This window comes from Panthera tigris, chromosome F3 (genome assembly GCF_018350195.1).
Source record: "Panthera tigris isolate Pti1 chromosome F3, P.tigris_Pti1_mat1.1, whole genome shotgun sequence".
Lineage (NCBI taxonomy): Eukaryota > Metazoa > Chordata > Mammalia > Carnivora > Felidae > Panthera > Panthera tigris.
The window spans coordinates 68,339,214-68,359,660 of record NC_056678.1 but is presented as its reverse complement, the minus strand read 5'-3'; the positions used below and the strand labels follow the sequence as shown (position 1 = coordinate 68,359,660).

The 20,447-nt window shown below is 60.8% G+C and overlaps 3 protein-coding genes across 3 annotated transcripts; 2 read left to right on the top strand and 1 right to left on the bottom strand.

Moving 5' to 3' along the window:
* Positions 1-1,879: 1,879 nt before the first annotated feature.
* EFNA1 (ephrin A1) lies at positions 1,880-7,666 on the top strand. The gene is made up of 5 exons (XM_042976745.1): positions 1,880-2,082; positions 5,119-5,414; positions 6,371-6,436; positions 6,606-6,656; positions 6,830-7,666. Exons 1-5 carry the CDS (start codon positions 1,991-1,993, stop codon positions 6,940-6,942), a joined length of 618 nt encoding a protein of 205 aa, XP_042832679.1. The 5' UTR covers positions 1,880-1,990; the 3' UTR covers positions 6,943-7,666.
* Positions 7,667-8,426: 760 nt separating this feature from the next.
* On the top strand, positions 8,427-10,859 carry SLC50A1 (solute carrier family 50 member 1). The gene is made up of 6 exons (XM_007087917.2): positions 8,427-8,603; positions 8,901-8,978; positions 9,114-9,237; positions 9,846-10,007; positions 10,249-10,368; positions 10,453-10,859. Exons 1-6 carry the CDS (start codon positions 8,524-8,526, stop codon positions 10,552-10,554), a joined length of 666 nt encoding a protein of 221 aa, XP_007087979.2. The 5' UTR covers positions 8,427-8,523; the 3' UTR covers positions 10,555-10,859.
* A 415-nt stretch (positions 10,860-11,274) lies between these two features.
* On the bottom strand, positions 11,275-11,896 carry DPM3 (dolichyl-phosphate mannosyltransferase subunit 3, regulatory). Its single transcript, XM_042975931.1, has 2 exons — positions 11,814-11,896; positions 11,275-11,624 (listed from the first exon to the last, which is right to left on the bottom strand). The coding sequence occupies exon 2, from the start codon at positions 11,617-11,619 to the stop codon at positions 11,341-11,343; it is 279 nt and encodes a 92-aa protein (XP_042831865.1). The 5' UTR covers positions 11,620-11,624; positions 11,814-11,896; the 3' UTR covers positions 11,275-11,340.
* Between the last annotated feature and the right edge of the window lie 8,551 nt (positions 11,897-20,447).

Sequence of the window (20,447 nt, the reverse complement as noted above, 5' to 3'; positions counted from 1 at the left end):
GCACACACGTAGTGACTGTGTGCCACGTGTGCCGGGTGCCCGGCGAGGCGCTGCCGACGCCGCGGGGGACTGGCAAAGCCCGCGCTCGCGTAGCTGCGGTGCTCGGGGGCACCGGGCAGGGGCCGGCTGCTCTCGCCGGGGGCACGCGGGAGGCCCACGCCCAGGGCTCCTCCCAGGGGTCCTCCCAGGTGAGCCAAGCGCGCGGGAGGCGCCGCCGGGGGGCGGGCGGGTGGACTTCGGCCCCGCAGCAGCGACGCGCTGCACGTCTGCAGCCGCGGGGCTGGGCCGCCGCCCGGGGCGGGGGCGGGGCGTACGCAGAGCCACGCGGCTACGCTCGGGAAGTGTTTACGGTCCGCGCGGGGGGTCTCGCCTCCCGCCGCCTGCGGCCGTCGGGGCGGGGGAGCGGGGTGGGGGGTGGGAGGAGGAGGCGGGCCCGGCTCTCCCCGCCCCAGGCTCCTCCCCGGCGGGGCCAGCGCCGGACTGGCCGCGGCGTCCCGGCCCCGCGTAATTACAGGCGCCGTCGCCGGGCCCGGCCGTAAAAGAAGAGGCCGAAACGGCCTCGGAACCCCGGAGCCGCGTCCGAGCCGGCCGGGAGCCGGCTTCCCGCGACGCGCGGCGGCGGGGACGGGCCGGCCGGGGAGGCGCCCACGCTCGCAACGCCAGCCGCGCGCGCACACACAGCCCCGCAGTCACACGCGGGAGCCGCCGAAGGCGCGCAGGCACGCAGCGTCGGGCCCCCCGCCCCGGACGCGCACTCGAGCCTCAGCAAACACCTGCCCGCCCTGGCGCCAGCCCTGCTCCGGCCGGCGGCAGATCCCGGCGGGGACAAGGGCCCCGGGGGGCCGCGTCCGGCGGGGCCGGGCGCCGGGCGAGGGGGAGGGGCCCGCCGTGCAAGCCCCCGCCCCTCCCCACGGCCGCCTCTCTTCACACGCGGTTCACTAACACTTGCACACTCACGCCGGAGCTGCACACACGGCTGCGGAGCCACCCACAGATGCCTTCACACTCGCGCGCCATCACACGTATTGACGCGTGCCAGATGCACATGCGGGCTTGCGGTCTGTCACACTTTGGGAATGCCCAGATTCTCACAGTCCGTATCCAAAGCCCGTTCGCACGGCACACACGTGTGTTGGCGCACACGCGCGCGCGCGCACTCACGAACACGTCAGTAGTGCCCTTTGGCCAACTAGAAACAAGAGAGGGCGCCCCTGGGACCCAGGAGCCCGGGTGTCCCTCCCTGTCACTGGCGGAGACGGGCAGGGGCGCCCTTGGCCCCAGCCGCACACGTTACACACCCGATCACACAGGGTCGCGCTTTATTCCCGGCATCTAGGCGATGACACCATCTCGCGAACAAAGACAACATTGACAAACCCAACAAAAACAAACAGCCGCGTGCGTAGGGAGGAGCAGCCGAGCGCGGAGTCCGGGAAAGGCGGGTGGGAGGAGAGTGGGATCGCGGGCGCCCGAGCCTGGGTGTGCTGGGCTCGGGGAAGGCGCGGGCCCTGTCCGCGACCTCGCGCCCCGCAGGACCCGCGCGCGGCGCAGCCCGACCGGGTCCCGCGCCGCGCGCTCGCAGTCCTGCACGTGCCGTTGGAGCCCTTCTCCCGCGCGCCACCGAGCGCCCCGCACGGCCCGCGGGCCCGCACGCACACCCACAGGCGAGCGGACTCGCGGCACACGGCACCTCCGTCGCGGCCGAGGCACGAGTCCCGCTCTGCTCCCCTGCCCTCCTCTCCCCTCCCCTCCCCTCCCCTCCCCTCCTCCACCTCCCAGCCCCCAAGCCCCGGGGCAGCCGCGCGCCGGGCGGGGCGGGGCGGGGGCGGGGGCGGGGCGGGGTGGCGGGCGGCGCCGGCCCAAAAGGCGGAGTCGCCGGGCGGAGGGGCCAGAGCTGTGCGCGGTGCCGACTGCGCCGCCGAGACAGCCCGCGGGAACCCGGACCCCGAGGAGCCCCTCGTCCTCGCCCGGCCTGGCCAGGCCCCCCGCTATGGAGTTCCTCTGGGCCCCGCTCTTGGGCCTGTGCTGCAGTCTGGCCGCTGCTGACCGCCACACCGTCTTCTGGAACAGTTCAAACCCCAAGTAAGCCCCGAGTCTCCGCCCGGCAGCCCGGGCGCCCGGCTGGCACTGCCCACCCCCACCCCCACCGTGGCCCGGTTAACTGCCCCGGCCAGCCCCCGACCTGAGTCTTGGGGCCGTGACCAGAGGCGGGAGGGATCCCGTGGAGTTTCTTCCCCTCGCTTCTCCCCGGTAACTGGGACATAACTAGGAGTACCCCAGCCCTGGGCAGGAGCCTGCCTGCCAGTTACTTGCACTGGGTTATCTCTGCCCTTCCTTTCCACCCCCCTGGCCCCCTGTTAACTCTGAAGTGAGGGACCCTTGCTGAACACTTCCTGCCTCCAGCCTGGACCACCCTCCCTGGCGCCGACGGCTCTCGTTCTAGGCCCTTCCACGACAAAAGCCTCTGTGCCTCTTGTCGCTTGGACGTCTGCCCACACAGATAGGTGCCTGATGTGACATGGGGAGTAAGCAGAATGTTCACTGTAATCCTGGAAGGACCCCTCAGGAGGGGCCTGGCCTTCTGGCTTCAAGCTTGTGCACTCCGTATTTAGGATGACCCTGGAAAGCTCCCCTCCACACACCAGGGATCCTTTGAGGTGGCATGAGTGGGGCGCATGCCTTGTGTAGTAGGCTGAGGGAGTCACCTGTTTATGAGATTAAGAGACGGGAGGAGGGAGGTCATGGGAAAGGTTCAGAAGGAATGGAAGGGGTTAAAAGGGTTACTCGGGGCTCTGGGCAGGAAGGAGTTAACTCATCCTGGGCAGGTTTAGGGCTAGGAGGCAAATGGCCCTGGGAGGGAGAAGCCCCATTGGACCCTTTGTTCTTGCCCTTGAGTTTTCTGAAGTTACGGGAACAATATTTGTGGGAAAACACAAGAGGTGGGTAGGGCGGAGCAGGGGGAGGAGGGCTGGGCAGCTCCGGTCAGGATAAACGCTCAGCTTGGCCACCCCCAGCCCTTGCATGCCCGCCCCCCCACTCCGCTGGAGAAGTCCGTGGTGCCAGCTTCCTCTGACCCTGTGGCAGTGCTGCCTGGTGGGGGGTCTGTAGGCTGTGGCTTGTGGGGCGGGAGGGAACTGCCAGCTGCTGCCAAGCCCAGGAGGCAATGCCCTCTTGCCCTTCGGCATCAGGGGCAGCCCTAATGTCCGCCCTCCCCACCCGGTGCTGCTCCCACCTGCCTGCTCTGTACTTCCTTGACCCAGTCTCGCCCTAGTGGGAGAGAGCAAAGTCCCTGTTTATGCCCATGCCAGGTGTTGGCTGAAGGAGGAGGAGGGGACAGGAAGCCATGAGTAGGGAGGGGGGGACCCTGGCCTTTTCCGTTCCCAAGCTCCCAGGTTTCCTCTCTTTCAGGAAGGAGCCTCTTCCTTGCCCCCCCTCCCCGCCTTCCCTGACGCCGCTTGCCCCCCTTTCCCAGACGGAGAGCCAGAGTCGAAGGAGTGCTAAGTGGAACAGATTGCACCCCCAGGAGGGGGATAATGGGTGCCCCCACCAAGCACAGCTTCTGCCCTGTCCATCTGGCCACACACACACACACACACACACCCTCCCATACCCAGGACTAAAGAGAAACCAGCCAGAGTGGAGTGCACAGGGGCCGAGCCAGGCCCGGCTCGCAGGCACAGACGAGGTGGCCCTGAGCTGGGTGGGTGTGGGGCTGGCTTGGGTGACTCAGGGCGGTGGGCCGGAGCGGGATCTCCAGGCCCCGGGCGGGAGGGCCGCGTGGGGAGGAGGGCGGGGCTGCTGCGAGCCGGGCGCTGGGCTCCTGGGCGCTGGAGGGGCCGGCGCCGGCTTCCCGGGCCTGGAGGGCTGTGCCCGGGGCGAGCCCTGGCCCTGAGGTCCTGGGGGCCGGCCGCCTCTGACCAGGTAGATTTTCACAGGTTCTCAGGAGTGCTGGGGCGGGTGGCGGAGGTGGAAGAGGAATGAGTCAGTGCCCGTCACGGGAATGGGGGAAAGACGCCAGGCCCAGAGCTGAAATACCTGTTCTGAAATGGCTTCTATGTTTATCTCTCCAGAGAGGAATTTTAAAAGCCTCTCCCTCACTGGCGCTCTCCTCCTCCCCCTCCCCGGTGGGGGAGGGGCCCGGGTGCTCGCCGCCCCCAGGCCGGGCCTCCGAGGGCGCCCGCCGACCGGGCAGGGGGTGCCACCCCCACCCCCCCACCCCGACCAGGCCGCTCGGCCGAGCTCTTGCCCCTCCCCCACCCGTGCCGGGGCCCGGGTTTGAAGCGCGTTGGCGGCCGGCCGCGCCGGGGGAATCCGGAGGGGCCGACCGGCTCGGGGGGGGGGGGGGGGGGCCGGGGGGGCGGGGGAGGCCCCTCCCCCCCCGGGCCCCGCCCCGCGGCGCCTGGAGCCAGGTGTCTGGGGCCGGAGGGCGGAGCCGGGCCGGAGCCGCTGGGGCCCCGGGGAGGGCGCTGGCCGCACCTGGGGCGGCCTCCGCCGGGCCGAGAGCTCCGGCGTTTCTGGAGCTCCTTCCGCGGAGGTGCGAGCGTGGCTTTGGCGATGGACGGGGAGGCCTGGGATGCTTTGGGAGGAGCGGACAAGGAGGCGCTAGAGTGGCGGATCCGGGAGTGTGTGCCGGCCTGGTGTGCCGGGGGCGGAAGTGAAGCCGACGAGTGTGAACGCGCCCCGGGGGCACGGGCGAGGGCGCGGGCGGCCCCGCCGCAGGTGTGCTGGGGGCTGAGCGCGGCTCTCCCGACGGGAGGGCGTCGCGGGCTGGGTCCCAGACGGGGCTGGAGAAGAGCAGCCGGGAGCACGGATTTGGGGAAGTGGTGAGCGAGCCGGGGACACACTCAGAAGCCCTTCCTTGGGCGAACCCCCGGGGGTTACGGGAAGTGGTCGGGCACCTGAAGGATGCCAGGCGGATGCAATTTAGAGGACGGACGCAGTGAGGGGGGTGGCACGTTCGAAGATGGCGAGAAGACACTGAAGAGGTCAAGGTCAGAAAATACTGGGAGTTGAGGCTGTTCAGAAATCTCCGTGGGGGGCCGGGTAGCCGCTCGCAGGCCCGCGGCTCTGGCCCGGAGCCTGGCCTCTGAGTGACCGTCTGTTGCCTCCCGGGAACAGGTTCCGGAGCGAGGACTACACAGTACACGTCCGGCTCAATGACTACCTGGACATCATCTGCCCGCATTACGAGGACGACACTGTGGCGGCCGCCGCCATGGAGCGGTACACCCTGTATCTGGTGGAGCGTGAGCAGTACCAGCTGTGCCAACCCCAGTCCAGGGACCAGGTCCGCTGGCAGTGCAACCAGCCGAGCGCCAGGCACGGCCCGGAGAAGCTGTCGGAGAAGTTCCAGCGCTTCACGCCCTTCACCCTGGGCAAGGAGTTCAAAGAGGGACACAGCTACTACTACATCTGTGAGTCCCCGGGGCGCGCGCACGGGCCACACGGGGACGCAGCAGGTGTGATGCACGTGCTCAGTACGAAGCCACACACGGCCCTTCCGATCCGGAATTGTTTTAATCCACTCACGTTACACACGTGGTATGAGCTTCTGTGTACTGGGCACTCTGCCTGGCACCGCAGGCACAGAGGTCAATAAAACGCTACAGGGTCCCTGTAGCCCGGAAAGCTGGAAAGCAACACGCATAGGTGAACGGACCGTTAGAACGATGTGATGTGAAGATGTGGGCACGGGGGCCTTGGGAAAACGACCTGGGTGCCCGCCAGGCTCAGGAGGCTCAGAGAAGGGTTCCTGGGGACGAGGACCCAAGAGCTTAGGACAAGCCGAGGAGTTGGCCGGGCACGAGGGGACACGTGCAACGGGTGCAGGAGACCTTCAGGGAACGCCATGTGGTCGAGTCTGGAGTAGGGGGGGCACTGCCCGTGGGGAGAGGTAGGCGTGGAGGGGTGCAGGGGACAGGGCACACACCACATGTCGTGGCGGCCTAGGAAGTGCTAAGGAGTTTGTACTCTGCCGAAGGCGCTGGAGAGGCACTGGTGGATTCGGGAGTTAGCAAATCAGCTGTGTGTAGAATGGATCCAGGCCTCGCCTCGTCACTGGGGCCTGGACAGGGAGGATATCAGGCAGGGGAGCATATTGTGAAGGCCTCGGCCAACTCCAGGCTGGGAGCCGTGAGGGAAAGGCCGCGCTCCTTTTAAGCACCGCCTCCAAAGCCGAGGGTCATCCCAGACAATGGGAGGTCGAGCGGGAAGCAGAAACCGGGCAAAGGAAGGAAGGTGGGAATGAAAGATGAGCGGGAAGAGAGGGGTCTGAATGAGCGGGGCCGGGGAAAAGAGGCGGAGAAGTTTGCACTTGTGATTTCTTCCGACAGAGGTTCCTCCCTTAACACTCTGTGGGTTTATCTTGCAGCCAAACCCATCCACCACCAGGAAGACCAGTGCTTGAGGTTGAAGGTGATCGTCAGTGGCAAAATCAGTGAGTGTCAGAGCCCTGTGGGCCTCCTTCCCGCACCTCTTTGCTGATCCTGGGCTAGTGAGCCGGGATGGCAGGGAAGTGCCACCAACGGCCCAGCCGGCCGCCGCGCGTGAGCCCCGCCCCCCCACCCCGGCATGGCACCTGACCCACTACCACCCTTGCCTTTCAGCTCCCAGTCCTCAGGCCCATGTCAACCCACAGGAGAAGAGACTTCCAGCAGGTACGTAGCCAGAGAAGATTGGGCCTGGGGCACAGAGGGGCTCTGCTTAAAGAGGTTGGGTACAGGACGTGGCTTCCTTGCCAGGCAGGGGCTGGGGAGACCGTGCTGAGCTGAGGGCCAGAGCCAGCAGTAGGGCCACTCACCTTGGGGGCTTCCGCCCTCTCGTCTTGCAGATGACCCAGAGGTACAGGTCCTACACAGCATCGGGCACAGCGCTGCCCCCCGCCTCTTCCCGCTTGCCTGGGCTGTGCTGCTTCTGCCGCTCCTGCTGCTGCAAACCCCATGAAGACATAGGCCACACCTGGCCTGAGGATTTAGAACCGGGCCGAGGAGGCAGGATGGGCACCCTCACCTGTTCGGGGACCCCTCCCACGGCCCCAGTCCTCCTGGGAACCATTCCCACCACATGCACAAGCTGCCATCCAGCAGCCTCAAAACGGGTATCAAGAGTTTCAACCCAAAGGGGGTCGGCAAGCCTGGTAGTGCCATCACTGCCTCCACCTCGAGGGATGGACAGGGGAGTGGGGATAGGCCTTCCCCCACCATTTCTGCCCTCAAGCCAAAGGAACAAGCTGTGCAAGATGTGGCCTCTTGAGAAGGCCGAGCTGGAGGGAGCCTGCGGTCATACAGATGGACACTGAGCTTGGCAAAGATGCCCCTCCAGAGAGAGCCAGGATGCCCAGAGGCACTGGCTGCAGGAGGAGTGTGAGACAGTTTCACGCCTGGGAACCAGAGACGGGAGAGGCAGCGCGCTTGGGCTGATCCAGCACCTCCCCAAGACTTCCGGAAGTCTTTGGAGCTGCCGGGGAGAGGGCTGCAGCCAGGCACTGCGCCCCGTCCTCTCCCATCTGAGGGTAGCACTCCGCAGAGCTGTGCCAGCAGGGGGGCTGTGCCAACCTGTGTCTAGAGGTTAGGTGTAGGGGCAGGGCCCACGTGGACAGGATCTGTATATAAACTTGATGTGTGTCTGTGCTGATTTCTACAACTGGACTTTTTTTATACAAATAAAACAACGGTTTATTTGGACATACTTCTCTGCTCCTCCGTCCTAACTTAGGACCCCCCCACCGTCACCAGAGGGTGGGGTGCTTCCCCATCTGAGGATTTTCTGGGGCTCCGGGCTGCACTTCACTCTGGAAGTTCTTCCCATCCCCTGCCCCCTCGCGCTCCCGAGGCTCTGGGGTTTGGCGGGAACCGTGCGGGTGCTGGTGCAGGTGGGTGCTCGGGGGCACGCGGCCTGGGCGCACAGCCCAGCACAGCCCAGCACAGCCCAAGCAGCGGGACGTGGGAGGCCGCAGGAAAGTTCCTGTGGGTTGGCCTAGGGGGTCGGTGACGGGCGCTTGGGCGGGTGGGCCACATCACGCAAGGTTGGCCGTGTGGCTGAAGGCGAGGGCGCCTGACAGACCGGTGATTCCCGGCAAGCCCACTCATGGAGGGGAGACCCTGGGAAGAGGCTTCAACAAAGGGGGAAACCTCTCAAGCCCTGGGCAGCTGCGGTTGTGAGCCGGAGCTCCGGGCGGGAAGGGCCCAGAAGCTTTGATTTGAGGTCGGCCACGTCGGCAAGAGGGTGGATGCTGGGGTCCGGGCGGGCCGAGGGGCAGGCCGAGCGCGACCGGCGGGACCCGCCGTCACCCGCGTGACCCGGAGGACGGCTTCCGAGCAGGCCAGCAGGGGCGGGGCCTGGCGCTCGGGGGGCGGGGCCCAGTTCCGGCGCGCCGCTGGAGCGGGCGGGGCTGCCGACCCATTTCCGGCGCACGGCGCCGCGCGAGGGCGGGGCCCCGGGGGCAGGGGCGGGGCTCCGGCGGCGCGGGCTGCCGGCCCAGCTAGTTGACGGTCGCGCGGGGCTCAAGATCCGACCCAGGGGGAGATGGAGGCGGGCGGCGTCGCCGACTCGCTCCTTTCCGGAGCTTGCGTGCTCTTCACCCTCATCATGTACTCCACCGGCCTGTGAGAGCGCGGCCGGGCTAGGCTGGGGCAGGACCTGGAAGCCAGGAAGGGACAGAGAGGGGACAGAGACGTGGCTGCAGCCCCAAGCTGCGTCCGAAACCCGGGTCAAAGTGGATTCGGGTTGAGGGATCCGGGGCCCAAGGGCGAGGCTGGGCACTTGAGGGAGAGTCCAGAGAGCTGAGGGTGGGGCCGGGACCTGCAGTGGTCCGGGGACGACAGGCATCGGGGGTCTAGATTCCCCAGCAGGCTGCTTCTCCCTTCCCGTCTCTCACCCCTGCTTTCGGGGCCCCGTTACAGCTCGGACCTCAGGCACATGCGGATGACCCGGAGCGTGGACAGTGTCCAGTTCCTGCCCTTTCTCACCACGGACATCAAGTGAGAGGGGCGACGTTTGCGGCGGGAAAGGCTGTCTGAGGGAGGGGGAGGGGGAGGAAGAACGTTGTAGGGGCCCCTGGGGTCCCCCTCCCATCCTCACCTCCGTGGGGAATGGCCCTCCTGTCCACCCTGCAGCAACCTGAGCTGGCTGAGTTACGGGGCCTTGAAGGGTGACGGGACCCTAATCTTCGTCAACGCCACGGGCGCTGTGCTTCAGACCCTGTATATCTCGGTGTATCTGCACTACTGCCCTCGGAAGGTAGAGGCCCTCCCCTGGACCCACCTCTCTGCCGCACGCCCTGCCTTGCTGGCAGGGTAAACACTGCTTCCTAGAAGATTATGACAGGCTGGCACTGCCACCTTTTCCTGGAAGGCTCCTCCAGGCTTGAAGCCCTCCGTGAGGCCCAGCCTGAGACTCACACACTGAGCAGCACCCCCTCCTCCCCCGCCGCCCCATTTCTGGCAAACTGGTGTTTCTGCCTAGCCTGAGGGTGACTTGCTGCCCAACACACTGAGGGGAAGGGGCGTTATCTCTGATAGTTCCTTGAGAGCCAGGGCCAGTGGCTGAGAAATGGGTTGATTAGCTCTCCCTCCCCAACTCACACCACCATGTGTTAAGTTCCCACTGTGTGTACCAAGATCACACACACAAAAGATACCTTCTCCTATAGAAACCACTGGTGATGTGGGTGGATCAGACATGTGTTCAGCACTGGTAGGGAAAGGGCTGTGACGGGTGCAATACTGGAGGCCGGGATGAAGGTCGGCTCCCCCACGGGAGCCTCACAGAGAGCAGGATGGACCAATTCCAGCAGGGGAGTCAGGCTCCTGGAACAGTTAGCCATAAGGCTGCTCTCTCCCCTGCAGCGCCCCATGCTCCTTCAGACCGCGACCCTGCTGGGGGTCCTTGTCCTGGGTTTCGGCTACTTTTGGCTCCTGGTGCCCAGCCCGGAGGCCCGGCTTCAGCAGCTGGGTCTCTTCTGCAGTACCTTTACCATCAGTATGTACCTGTCACCACTGGCCGACTTGGTGAGTGGGGGCTGTCCGGGGAAGTGGGGGACATAAGACCGTAACTTAACACTCCAAAGGAAGGGAAGACCCAAACCCTGGAAGACAGGGCAGTAGAGGTAGGTGAGTGGGAGGCAGGAGGCAAAGGTTAGGTAACGGAGATTAGAGAGGATGTTTGACCTTTCTCCTGAGGAAATCCTTAGACAAGTAGGAGCTTTGCTATGTGCCTGGGACAGGAGTGTCTTTTATCCTTTTTCCGAAGGCCAAGGTCATTCAGACTAAATCAACCCAACGCCTCTCCTTCTCACTCACCATTGCCACCCTCCTCACCTCTGCCTCCTGGACCCTCTATGGGTTTCAGCTACGCGACCCCTACATCATGGTAAGCAGAACAGAGAGGGACGGGGGACAGGTGTGCCGGGGAGAAAATCCGCTCCTCTGCTCACAGCAACCCTTGCGGTCTCAGGTGCCCAACCTTCCGGGGATCCTCACCAGCTTCATTCGCCTCTGGCTTTTCTGGAAGTACTCCCAGGGGCAAGACAGGAACTATCCGCTCCTGCAAACCTGACGCAGTTCGCCTGACCACCGGGCACCTTAATGCCAACTTGCCACCAAAGACAGTTCCTTGACTCCGCTGCTTCTGCTGACCAGCTCCATGAGTGCAGGAGGTTGCGGGAAAGAAAAGGACAACTGTGAGAATTAAGGGGCCAAAGAAAGTGTTTTGCTTGGAATACTAGCTGGGACTTGGAGATGAATCACTTATTTTTTACAGATTATATTTTTTAATTGTGGAGGTTGGGGTGCAATCTTTAGAATGTGCCTTAAAATAAATCGTTTGCTACCCCTGCCCATCAAAGCTGAGTCTCTATTTGGTGATTCTCAATCTGCCTGGTTGGTGACGGTAGAGACGCGGTGCTTGACCCACAGCTGTTCTTGGACTGGTAGGGGCTGGCTCAGAAGAGGTATTTGAAGGAACCCCGAAGTTGGAAAGACCTAGGAAGACCTTCAAAGAACACAGCTTGGATGCTATGAAGAACAGAAATCAGACTTCAGGAAGTACTTCCTGACATGGCAAGCAAGGTTGAAAGGACCAAGAGAGTGAAATGACGTGTCCTTCCTGAGCGATCTTTTGGTCTGTGCCTCCTTTAGAGCAAAAAGGAGGACCACAAGCAAGGATGCGAAGATGAAGCTGAGACGACCTCAGGACGGTGGCTCGCCTTAATGTCCCTCCTCCACAGCGGGCGCACAGAGTCCGCAGCCCCACCGTCCACACTCAAACTAAACCGAGTTAGAAAATAAGCTCTTTAATGGGCGACGGGAGGAAAGGCTGTCGGGTGGGAATGGGGTTAGGGTGTCAGAAGCGCATCCCCCTGCGGGCTAAGTCGGCTCGCGCCTCCTGGATCTGGCTCTGCAGTTCGCGGGCGGCGTCCTCGCAGTCGTGAAAAGTGGCCACGCGATAGCCCACGGTGCCCAGGGCGTAGCAGCCGGCGGACACCAGCAGGTAGGCCGGCAGTGGCCACAGGACCTCCCGGCATGCCGACGGCAGCTCCAGGCCCAGGGCTCCCGTGGCCAGCGCCGCCCAGGTGCAGCCCAGGAGCGCCAGTCCCCAAAGCCACTGCGCTAGCTTCGTCATGGGCACTGCGGGAAGAGAAGGCACGGCTCACGCTCCCTCCCGCCCCGCTCCCACTCCCCCCCCCCACCCCCCGGTCGTCCGAGTCCGAGTCTCCGTCCTCCCCCACCCGCCCTCCGTTCCAGCTGCCGCAGGGCCGCTCCGCCGCCGGGCCCGCCCGGCTCGCCCCCCGCTTTCGGCCCTCAACCCGCACTCACCTCCGCCCGCTTCTCCCGAACCCGGCGCGGCCCCGACGTCCGCGTCCCGAAGGCCTCTCGGTTCGCGCGGCTTTCTGGGAGTTGTAGTCCCCTAGGCGGTGCCTCCGCGCGGCCTTCTGGGAGTTGTAGTTCTCGCGGCCGCGATGGGGCGCGGCGGCCGCCTGAGCGCAGGGCGAGTTTCGCTGAGCTTCCGACTGTGGACTGTGGCCTGAGTCCGCGGGGGCTTCGGTGCAGCTTCTGTCCCCCAGGACCCCGCTCGAAGCTGGCGTCCTGCTGAGGACACCTTCAAACATTTGCAAGAAGATGGGAATGTAATCTCGTCCCCCTTAAACTTCTGCACAGAAATCCCATTTATTCACTCATTCTTTCCTTCACTCGAACGTTACCTGATCACCGCGACAGACTTTGGAGAAACAGAGATGTCAAGACACTCGCCCCAGTGCAGATGCATTCGCAACTGACCATGATGCCGTGAGATGGGTGTTAGAACAGAAGTGGTCATAATTTAATGGAGAGACGCAGGGAGCGCCAGTGCAGCTTGGAGCTAGCTAGAGGAAGAGGGGCTCTGGGGCGGGGTGCGGGATGGGGAGGGGTGTCTTTCGGAAAAAAGTGTGCGGACAGGAATTACCTGATGAGTTTAAGGTATTGAGAGAAGGTGAATACATCACATAAAGAGTGAATTCATGGCAGGTATATAGAGTAAAAGAAAAGGCGGGCGGTTATCAACATCAGGGGAAAGACTCACAAAGGAAAGAGAATGGATAAGAGCCTGGCCAAGCCCTCTCTGGACAGAACAGTAGCTGAGCAGAGTTAGGGTTATCAGCACGCAGCTGCCAGAGAGCACACACCGGAGGAACTGCGGGCCCCTCATACAGGGGCAACAGGGTCATTACAGGATATGGGAAAGGACCGAGTTCAGGTAATATTTAAAGAAGCAGCGTTTCTGATATGTTCAGGCTAAGCGTGAATGTAAGTGACGGAATCAGCAAGCCTGGACTGAGAGGTGGACTGAGTCCACCTGGCGCGAAAAAGGCCCACCCGGAGCTAAACCAGGAACCGCTGCAGCTTAAAAACCCTATCCCACCACACCCGGGCGCGACTTCCCTGACTCCTCTCTCTCTCTTTCTCCCTGAGTCACGGAACCTCGCCCGAGACCTTAGTTCCCAATAAAGCCTTTGCTAAAATTTTTTAGCCTCTGACTCCTATCTTTACCCTGCCCGAAGCCTGACCTTAACAAAGATAATGAATCGTAGAGAATTATATAAGAGATAACTACATAATTAAGAGAAATGTAGAATTTGTGTCCAGACCCCCAGATCTGAAGCTTTGCACAGAGGTGGGAAATTGAGGCTGCTTCTCTGGGTCAAAGTAATCTGCCAGGCTCAGCGCCCGCCCCCCCCCCCCCCCCCCAGGGCGGGTGTTCCAGTCTCACTGGTTTCAAACTGTAAAGTTCATGACTGAGCCATTTCAGAGAGCAAAATTTCTCAGGCTCATGTCCTTGATGTTAATTAACAAAAGCAGATTTTTACAGATTCGCAGAGTCTTAGTACAGACGTTATATAACTCAGCTGTGAAGACTATTTTCACAGCCCTAATAATGTAAACACTGAATACTGAGTTAAGTAAACATCGGGATATAGTTGAATTGAGAGGGTGGGGGAGGGGAGTGTATTAGAAAGGTCGTGAATAAAGAGAACCATATCCTCATCATCCATGGCAGGTGGTCAATTAATGAGATCTAAGTTGGAAGAAAAGAAATATTAATATGAGCACATTACTAACAAATAGGAGGTGTACCAAAGGAAGCAGCCAAGAGTTCCAGCAGTGACTTAGAGGGCAGCAGGTACGGTGAGCAGGAGAATGGGCACAGGGGACTGGTATTTTGCATTAAGTGCCTTGTAAAACTAGTTGGCTTTTTAAACTATGCAAATTCCTTTGTTAACGTAAACAATTAAGACAAAATAAAAACACTTTTACCAATTTGCTGTATGCAGTTCAAAGCCACACCCCACCTGCTTCCCAATTTCACCCAAAATCCTACTGGTCACTCAAGACCTCACTAGTCACAGCGACTTCCGGCACAGTCCAGGGGCTGGGCATCAGCAATGTAGATCCAGAAACTCTGTTCACCCACGGGAGACCTGGCCCTGAAAGATTGCCACTCCCCACAACAGTTTTTGGGGAAAGATAGGGCTTGTCCTAAGACACATAGAGACAGATAACAAATTATAATATCATAATGATCATCGGCAGCAGGATAAAAATTCATCGAAGGGCTATTACATGGCCTGCCCTGTGGGACATTGTTATATTTAATTTTCACAGCGGCAGTAGGTACTTTTACACCCCCAAGTTTAAATGAGGAAACTAGGACAGATGGTAAATGGTAAGTAACTTGCCCAAGGTCCTGAAAATAGCGAGTGGCAGAGCTGTGCCATCGGACTCAAAGCTCTGCGCTTAGTGATTTCACCTTCCTGGTTACTGGTACAGGAAGGGGCAGAGAGGGATCACCGTGGCCGCTGACAGTCACTGATTGATTGCCTTGTGCCAGGCACTGTAATGAGTACTTTACGGGCGTTATCTCGTTCAGTCTTCCTGGCCACCGTATGCAGCAGGTGCTGGTATTATCTCCATTTCACAGATGAGGAAACCGAGGCAAAACCCACATAATCTGACTTCAGAGCTTGCAAACTCTGCCACTGCAATATAGCACTTCTCTCCCTAGACCAATGGAAGGAAATAAAAAGTGAAGAAATACATAAAAAAGATCCCAATTTAGGGGCGCCTGGGTGGCTCAGTCGGTTAAGCATCTGACTCTTGATGTCAGCCCAGGTCACAATCTCACGGGTTTGAGACCCGCATCAGGCTCTGCGCTGACAGTGCTGAGCCTGCTTGGGATTCTCTCTCTGCCTCTTTCTCTGCCCCTCCCCCTCCTCTCAAAAAAATAAAAATAAGAAACATATATGCCAATTTAGCATGGGATAAACACAGCAATTCAAGCAAGCGAGGGAGGGGGACAGGTTGAGAACCATTTGCAAAGTACATTGTTAGATTTCAACCTCATACCTTATCCCAAAATCAATTCCTAGTGCATTAAAAAAAAAAAAAAAGTGACCAATGGAAACCCTAAATATGCACAAGAAAATGTGCGTACATATTTCTCTGTGTTTAATTCAAGCTTCACGCCCTCTAGGGTTGCAGGTTTAGCCCCTGTGCTCCTGCTCTGAGTGCCCAGAGTCTGACCGGTGACACTGACCATGTCTTTATTTCCCTGCATGGCCTGCCCGGGGACAGCGCAGCTCCGGGACGGTCGGAGCACCGAGTAAGAAACCCAGCAAGGGCTTCTGTAGATGTCAGATGAGGGCCAGAGGCAAGGACAGGTTAACATTTGATGGCCTCCAGGGAAACTGACCCGGCTTTCCCAGTCCCGTCGAATGGAACCACTCTAGAGACTCCCGCCTGCCAGACACAGGGTCCTTGGCCTTGGATAGCAGGGGACAAACGCCAGCAGATTCTTATGGTCCAACTCCTCATCTTCAATCTTTTTGAAGATCATCACTCCTCTCCTGCCACAGAAGGACAGCGCACGTGTGACTGTGGCAGGGTGTGAGAGGCAGTGCGGCCTGGGACTTGAAAGTCTGGGGTTTTAGAGCTTGGCTGTCATGCGCTTGGGTCCTTGCTCTTTCTTTTACTTAGCTGTATGACCTTGGGCAAGGAACATTCTTTTCTGAGCCTTAGGTTCCCCCCCTAAATAATGGAACCAATCATTGGTCCTCTGTGGTAGGACAAAGGGAGGTGACACAGGAGGCCGCTGACACCGGTGCGCAGAGTCTGGGAAGCCTGCGTGGGGTGTTAGGCCCTCTGGTCGTGAGTCACCTGTCAGGGCCGAGGACGCACCCCTAGCCTCCCTAGACTCCCTGCCATCTTCTGAGGGAAGCTCCTTCTGTGGATGGCTAAGCTCATGTTCGTGGCGGCTCTCAGCTTTGGTGTCAGAGGAAGACGACGTCCTCAGCCAACAGTACAGAATCCCACACCGCACAGAGGGGCGTTGACCGCCGGGGGGGAGGCTTCACGGAGGCCCCAAAGCCCCCAGTCGATACCAGGAAGATGGCCAGGTGGGCGGGTGGCAGTGGGGTGGCATCCACGGCCCGGGGAACCCTGAACAAAGGCCCGGATGCGAGAGTTCACGGGGAGTGACTCTTGCTGTGTTTTGGACGGAGACCGCTTCGTGGGGCGTGGCCGGAGACGAGGCCAGAAAAGCAGGCCTCGCCAGGCTACTAGAGACAGCTTCGAAGACTGGTGTTGTGGGACAGGGTGTCGGTCCCTCAGGTCAGCAGCTCCACCCCAAGAACACTGGGTGCCCACAGGCGCCATGCTGATTACCGGGTCCTTGGGGAAGGTTCCAGTTAGTCAGGCTGTGTTGCCTCCGTGCCTGACCCGAGGGCCCCCACAGTCGCACAGAGGCCACAGGACAGACACCCGCGTTATTAACAAAAACACACGCCCCGCCACACCGTAGCCAGGCCTGAGGGGAAATGGTAGACCAGAGGTGGAGGGCCTGGCTGAGTCAGGGTTTCCCAGAGCAGGGGGGGTGGGGAAGAGGCTGGCCTGAGGGAGGCCGATCCCGGGGACTCATCAGTCTGGAACTGATGTTGGGGGGGGAGGGGGAGTTTCAGCAAAGGGCCGGAATGTGACAATGGCGTGTTGCTAAGAGAAGCTTGAACAGAGGTAACAAATGTGTGCCAAGCACCTGTTCCGCGTCAGGCCCCGTTCTAGGGGACAAACCAGGCAAATTCCCCGCTTTCGATGAAGCATTCAATGAAAACGGATAAACTGCCTGCCTCGGTGAGGTGGTGGGAGACGGACGAGAAACACATCAATATTTAACGTATCAAGTAATGAGACCTACCGTGAAGGGAACACGGGCGAGGCCGGGGGCGGAAGCACGAGGAACACACTCGATCACACGCGTGCTCAGAAAGGTGTCCCCGGAGGGACGGGACCCCTGAGCGACCTGGAGAAGAGTGGCCAGGCAGTGGGAACATCAGGTGCAAAGGCCAAGAGGCGGAAGCATGCCTGGCACTGGGGGCCGAGGAGGCCCAGCTGGGAAGAATGCAAGGTCAGAGGGGTTCGGAGGGGGGTGGGGCCGGCAACTGGGAGGCCGCCTGCAGCCCCGCCTTCAATGCTTTTTTGTTCTTGTAAAGAGTTTATTTTATTTATTTAATCTTTTTAAGTTTATTTATTTATTTTGAGAGAGAGAGAGAGCACGCACGCGCCTGCAAGCTTGAGAGGGGGAGGGGCACAGGGAGAGGAGAGAGAGAATCCCAAGCAGGCTCCACGCCGTCAGCACAGAGCCCCAGTGTGAGGCTCAAACTCATCAGCATGAGATTGTGACCTGAGCCGAAATCAAGAGTCAGACGCTTAACCCACTGAGCCACCCGGGCGCCCCTAAACGTGTTAAGCCATCCCAACACCCAACGTGGGGCTCGAACCCACAACCCTGAGATCAAGATTGCACGCTGCGACTGAGCTGACCGGGTGCCCCTGCACTTGTAATCTTGAGCAGGTTATGTTAGCCTCTCTCTCATTTTACCTCTTTTCATTTCACTAAAACGGGTGTACTGGTCAGGACTCTAGAGAAACAGAAGCCATAGGACGTGCATACGTAGAAGTAACATCTATTTTTAAGGAACCGGCTTATGCAAGTGTAGTGGCTGACAAGTCCCAAATCCGCAGGGTCTCCCTCTGTCAACACTTGGCTTCCTCCTGACCTCGGTGGGGAGCGGTGGGCAGAGGGCCAGGCGGCAGCCCGGGCGAGTGGGGCCACCCGGCAGGCTGGAGACCCGGGAGGAAGCAGGCTGGTGGTCAAGTGTGAAGGCCGCCTGCTGCTGTACTCCCTCTTGGTCTGGGGCGGTCGGTCTCGGGTGCAAGAGCTGAGATGGAGAATATCTATCAGGCACGAAGTACGCTGACCGGCAGGTGGTAGATGCCTACTTGACGGTCGTCCTTGTCACTGAGCGCGACCGCGCGTCGAATGCCTAGTGGGTTGGGCACTCTGCGCGGAGCCTCCACCGCGATATTTAATTCGAGGCCTCGTTACCACAATTTGAGGTCGGTTTTATTACCCCCGTTTACAGCCTCAGAATTGAAGGTGCATAGAGGTCGCTCGCCTTGCCGAAGGGCCTTCTCTCCCGGTAAGTGTCAAAGCCAGAGCCAGAACTCAGGTCAGGCTGATCTCGAGACCCAGGCCGTTCCACTTGCACGTGCTGTCCAGAACCTGAACTCTCCGAGTCGGGAGGCCCGAGTCATTCCAGAGGCTGGAAATGGGGACTGGAGGCTGAGGCAGGAGGGGAGGGGGGAGTCTCGCTGGGGAGAAGTTCCCGTGAAGCAGCCAAGGTCAGCCCTCACGGCGCTCTTGGCCCAGAGAAGGGGTATGTGGAAGGTTTCTTCCGTGGGATCCTGGCCTCTGGACACACAGCCTCACCCTCACCTGGGCGGGGGACCTCCCTGCTCTCCCTGCTCATTGGAGGAGAAGAGCTCGGAGAAGAGCTCTCACGGGTCCCGAGGGCCGTGTGCTGAGGTCTGTCCCCACAGGGCCTCAGACCGAGACTCGTGCTGTCCTCCCCAAGCGCACCACAGTAGTCACCCTGTCGCTGACAGAACGGAAGGAAGGTGCTCACCATACAGTGGTTGGACGTGTTATTATGGAATTTCCCAATGTACACAAACTAGAAAGAACCGTACAATGAATGTGTCGTTACCGTAGGACTTGACCTTCTCAACTAGGGCCTGCAGCTCCCCGTGAAGGAGAATTTTCTAAAGATCCTGTGATAGTATCGTTCCTAGCATGATTATACTGTGTTGTAATCTTGTGTTACCAAGTGTTAATTTCTTGGGGCGCCTGGGGGGCTCAGGTCATGACCTCTGGGTCTGTGAGCTCGAGCCCCTCTCCGGGGTCCGGGCTGGCAGCTCAGAGCCCACTTGGGATTCTCTGTCCCTCTCTTTCTGCCCCTCCCCCGCTCTCAAAATAAATAAACATTAAAAAAAAGAAGTGTTAATTTGTTAAATGTAAACACTGAGAATGTGTTTCCATTTCTCTTTATCTTGAGGCACCTCTGGCGCCTCAACGGACACGCGGGACCTGTGTCCCAGGGGGTAGTTGTTGAACGGCAGGCCCAGGTGGAAGACAGTGGGTTGGAGGGAACGACGCCCACCCACCCCACGCCCGTGGGTGCGAAGGCAAGAGAGGGGGGACGGCTGGCTCCGGGGATCCCTGCTGTCCCACACTTTGCTGTCACTTCAGGTGATGAGGGGCACCTGTCTCTGTCCTCTAGGAACCCAGCCAAGTAGCGTTCCCGGCACAGTCTGTGTGGCCCCGGGGTGGGGGGGGGGAGCAGGTTGGGGGACTGGGGAACTAGGGTTTGGGAGCACAATCTCCATCTTGGCCCTGCCCCCTGAGGAAAAGGCAAAGAAAGGTACCTGAAGCAGAGCAATTAAGTGCCACCGACTGTGCCCGGCAGAGGGTTCCGGCCATTGTTTGCTTAGGAGGCGGCCCTGTGAGTGACCCTAAGTCAAGGAGGGGAGTGGAGGGGCCTTCCCGAGGGGGCAGGGCCTCCGGCTTCTCATTCTTTTACGGTTCCCACAGGCCCAGGGCCTTCTCTGCTCACAAAGGACTTCAATGCTGGCTTTTGACTGAACCTTTCCCCTTTGTATCTGTCTCTGTGTCTCTCAGCATCTCTGTCTCTGGCTCTCTCTTGTTTCCCAACATCCTTCCCGAGCCCCTGGGGAGCAGAGCTGGGGGGCCTGGCAGTGGGAACCGGACTGTGTCCTGTTCTCACCAAGGACAATGAGGGCCGGAAAAGGCTGGAGCCAGGGCCTGGCGCGGACTCTCGCTCCCTGCCTGTCCTGGGCGCCCCCCCCCCCCCCGCCCCGTCCAACCCTGTGGTGTCCCCTCCCTCCGGTGCCAGTCAGGGAGGAGTCCAGCCTCTGCTGGGGGTGGGGGGAGATAGGGAGCACTTTTGCTTCACCTTCCCACCGACCTCCTCTCTGGTGGCATCACCTCCTGCCCCAAAGCCCGTGCCTCCTGGGCGGAGCCGCGGGACGTCCTCCCCGGCCTGTCCCCCCACACATCCAAGGCCCCCTCCCCCGTATTATTTACTCCTGTTTCCGGAGCTGGTGGCGGGACCAGCGGGTGGACGGGTGTCAGAGCCACGTGTGAGGGAGCAGGAGGAAACATCTGGCTTCCCTCGTCCTCCAGAGGCCGCCTCGCCAGCCCGGAGGCCTCCAGCCCCTGAGGGGGAGCCAAGCCCCAGAGGTTAGCACCTTTGCCCTTCCCACCTTCGGGCCTGCAGAAGCCTTTGTGGCCTCATACCCCCTTACTTAATGATGGTTATTAGTGGGTAGAATGCCCCTGCCAGGGTTAATTGGTAGGTTAGGTAACTAGGCACCCCAGAGATAGGCTGGGTGGAGAGCTGAGATCGGCACCCTCGGCCTCGTAAATGCACCTGTTCCTGAAGAAGGGGTCATTATTCCTGAGCCACATGCTGTCACTGGTGCCTACACGGTAGGTGGCAGCAGGTGCTCCGGTCGCTTGGCAGGGACCTGGACCCTGCTCTCCGGCTCCTCCCCACCTGC